The 1,469-nt window shown below is 56.2% G+C and overlaps 1 protein-coding gene across 1 annotated transcript; it reads left to right on the top strand.

Annotated features, from left to right (window-relative positions):
- The first annotated feature begins 238 nt into the window (after positions 1–238).
- LOC119822287 (testis-specific H1 histone-like) lies at positions 239–1,234 on the top strand. The gene has a single exon (XM_038341346.1). The coding sequence runs from the start codon at positions 239–241 to the stop codon at positions 1,232–1,234; it is 996 nt and encodes a 331-aa protein (XP_038197274.1).
- The last annotated feature ends 235 nt before the right edge of the window (positions 1,235–1,469 follow it).

The raw sequence follows: 1,469 nt of genomic DNA, 5'->3' as shown, positions 1-1,469 counted from the left end.
TGGAGGGAAGAGAAAAGCAGCTCTGAAGAACTGGGGGGGATGGGGGGGGCAGGGGGCGGGTGAGGATGGGAGTCATAAAAGTCAAAGGAGGTCAGTCTGCAGGCAAGCTGTGTCTGCCCTCCCACCAGGTCACAAGCATGGAGGCCTCCCTTTGTGACGTGGGCGCCCCAGAGCTCCATACTTTGTTAGTCCTGAGGCCAGATCAAAGTAGGGGGCCCCGCGTAGGGAAGCGGGGCCCATGGCTGAGGGGGCCCAGCCCAGAGGAGAATCCCAAGGCGCAGAAATTACGATCCAAATCCAAGAGCCTGCAGAGAGAACACCGGGAACACCGTCCAGGAAGGGCCCGCGCTCGGTGCTCAGGGTGTCCCAGCTACTGCTCAGGGCGATCGCTGACCAGCCTCGGCTGACTCTGGCAGAGCTCAAGAAGGAGCTGGGAAATGCTGGCTATGAAGTGCGCCGGAAGATCAAAGGAGACAACGGGGACTCTACCAGGTCTGAGAGAGGTACACTGCTGCGGGTCAGTGGCAGCGATGCCACAGGCTACTTCAGGGTCTGGAAGGCTCCTAAATCTAGGAGAAAGGTGGGCCGACGCTCTTCAAGGAAGACCCTGCTCCAATCCCGATCCCGACCCCAATCTCGATCACCAAGACCATGCAGACCCGGCTCGCGTCGCAAGGCAGCCAAGAAGGCCAGAGAATTCTGGAGACACAAGTCTAGGACTTTGAAGGCAAAGTCCAGGATAACCAGATCAATGGTCAGGACAAGAGTCAGGTCAAGGGCAAGGGCAAGGGCGAGGTCAAGGGGGAGGTCAAGAGCAAGGTCTAGAGCCATGGACCAGGTGTGTGCCAGGGCCCAGGAACAGGCTTGTGCCAGGGGCAAGGAACAGGCTCGTGCTAGGACCAGGACACAGGAGTGTGTCCAGAGCAGGGAGCAGGAGTGCACCAACGCCAGAGAAGAGGCACATATGGGAGCCAGGATGCAAACCAGGGCCAGGGCAACGGAAAACATCAGAGCAGGACCTTCAAGAGAAGACAGCAGGTCTCCATCTAAAAATGAGAGCAGGTCAAACTCGAAATCCAGGAACGAGAAGAGGCAGGAACCTGAGAGGCTGGTAAAACGAACCATCCAGAAACCAGCTGTGGCCAAAGCTGTCAGTGGTTCCAGCCAACAAGGAAAAGCAGGCACCAAGGCTTCTGCGAAAAGCGAACGTCCTGGGTGCTCGAGGAATCCTTAATGCCGAAGCTGTTTTCTGGGCGCTGTTTTTTGTTTTTTGTTTTCCAGACAGGCTCCAAGGAGAGTAACTCTCTTTCATTGAAGCTATTTACAAGACCTTCCTGTGTCTGTGTTTCCTCTTGCTCACCACTGGAAGGGAAAAGGGTGGTTGTTGAGGTGAGATCCATAGCACAGGGTCTTGGAAGGGGAGGGGAGCAGGAATTGAGATTCTGCTATACCCACGGGGCCTTTCATAA

Source organism: Arvicola amphibius, chromosome 9, assembly GCF_903992535.2.
Source record: "Arvicola amphibius chromosome 9, mArvAmp1.2, whole genome shotgun sequence".
In the NCBI taxonomy this organism is placed as follows: domain Eukaryota; kingdom Metazoa; phylum Chordata; class Mammalia; order Rodentia; family Cricetidae; genus Arvicola; species Arvicola amphibius.
The sequence above is the reverse complement of the archived record's forward strand: the minus strand, read 5'-3'. Positions and strand labels throughout refer to the sequence as shown.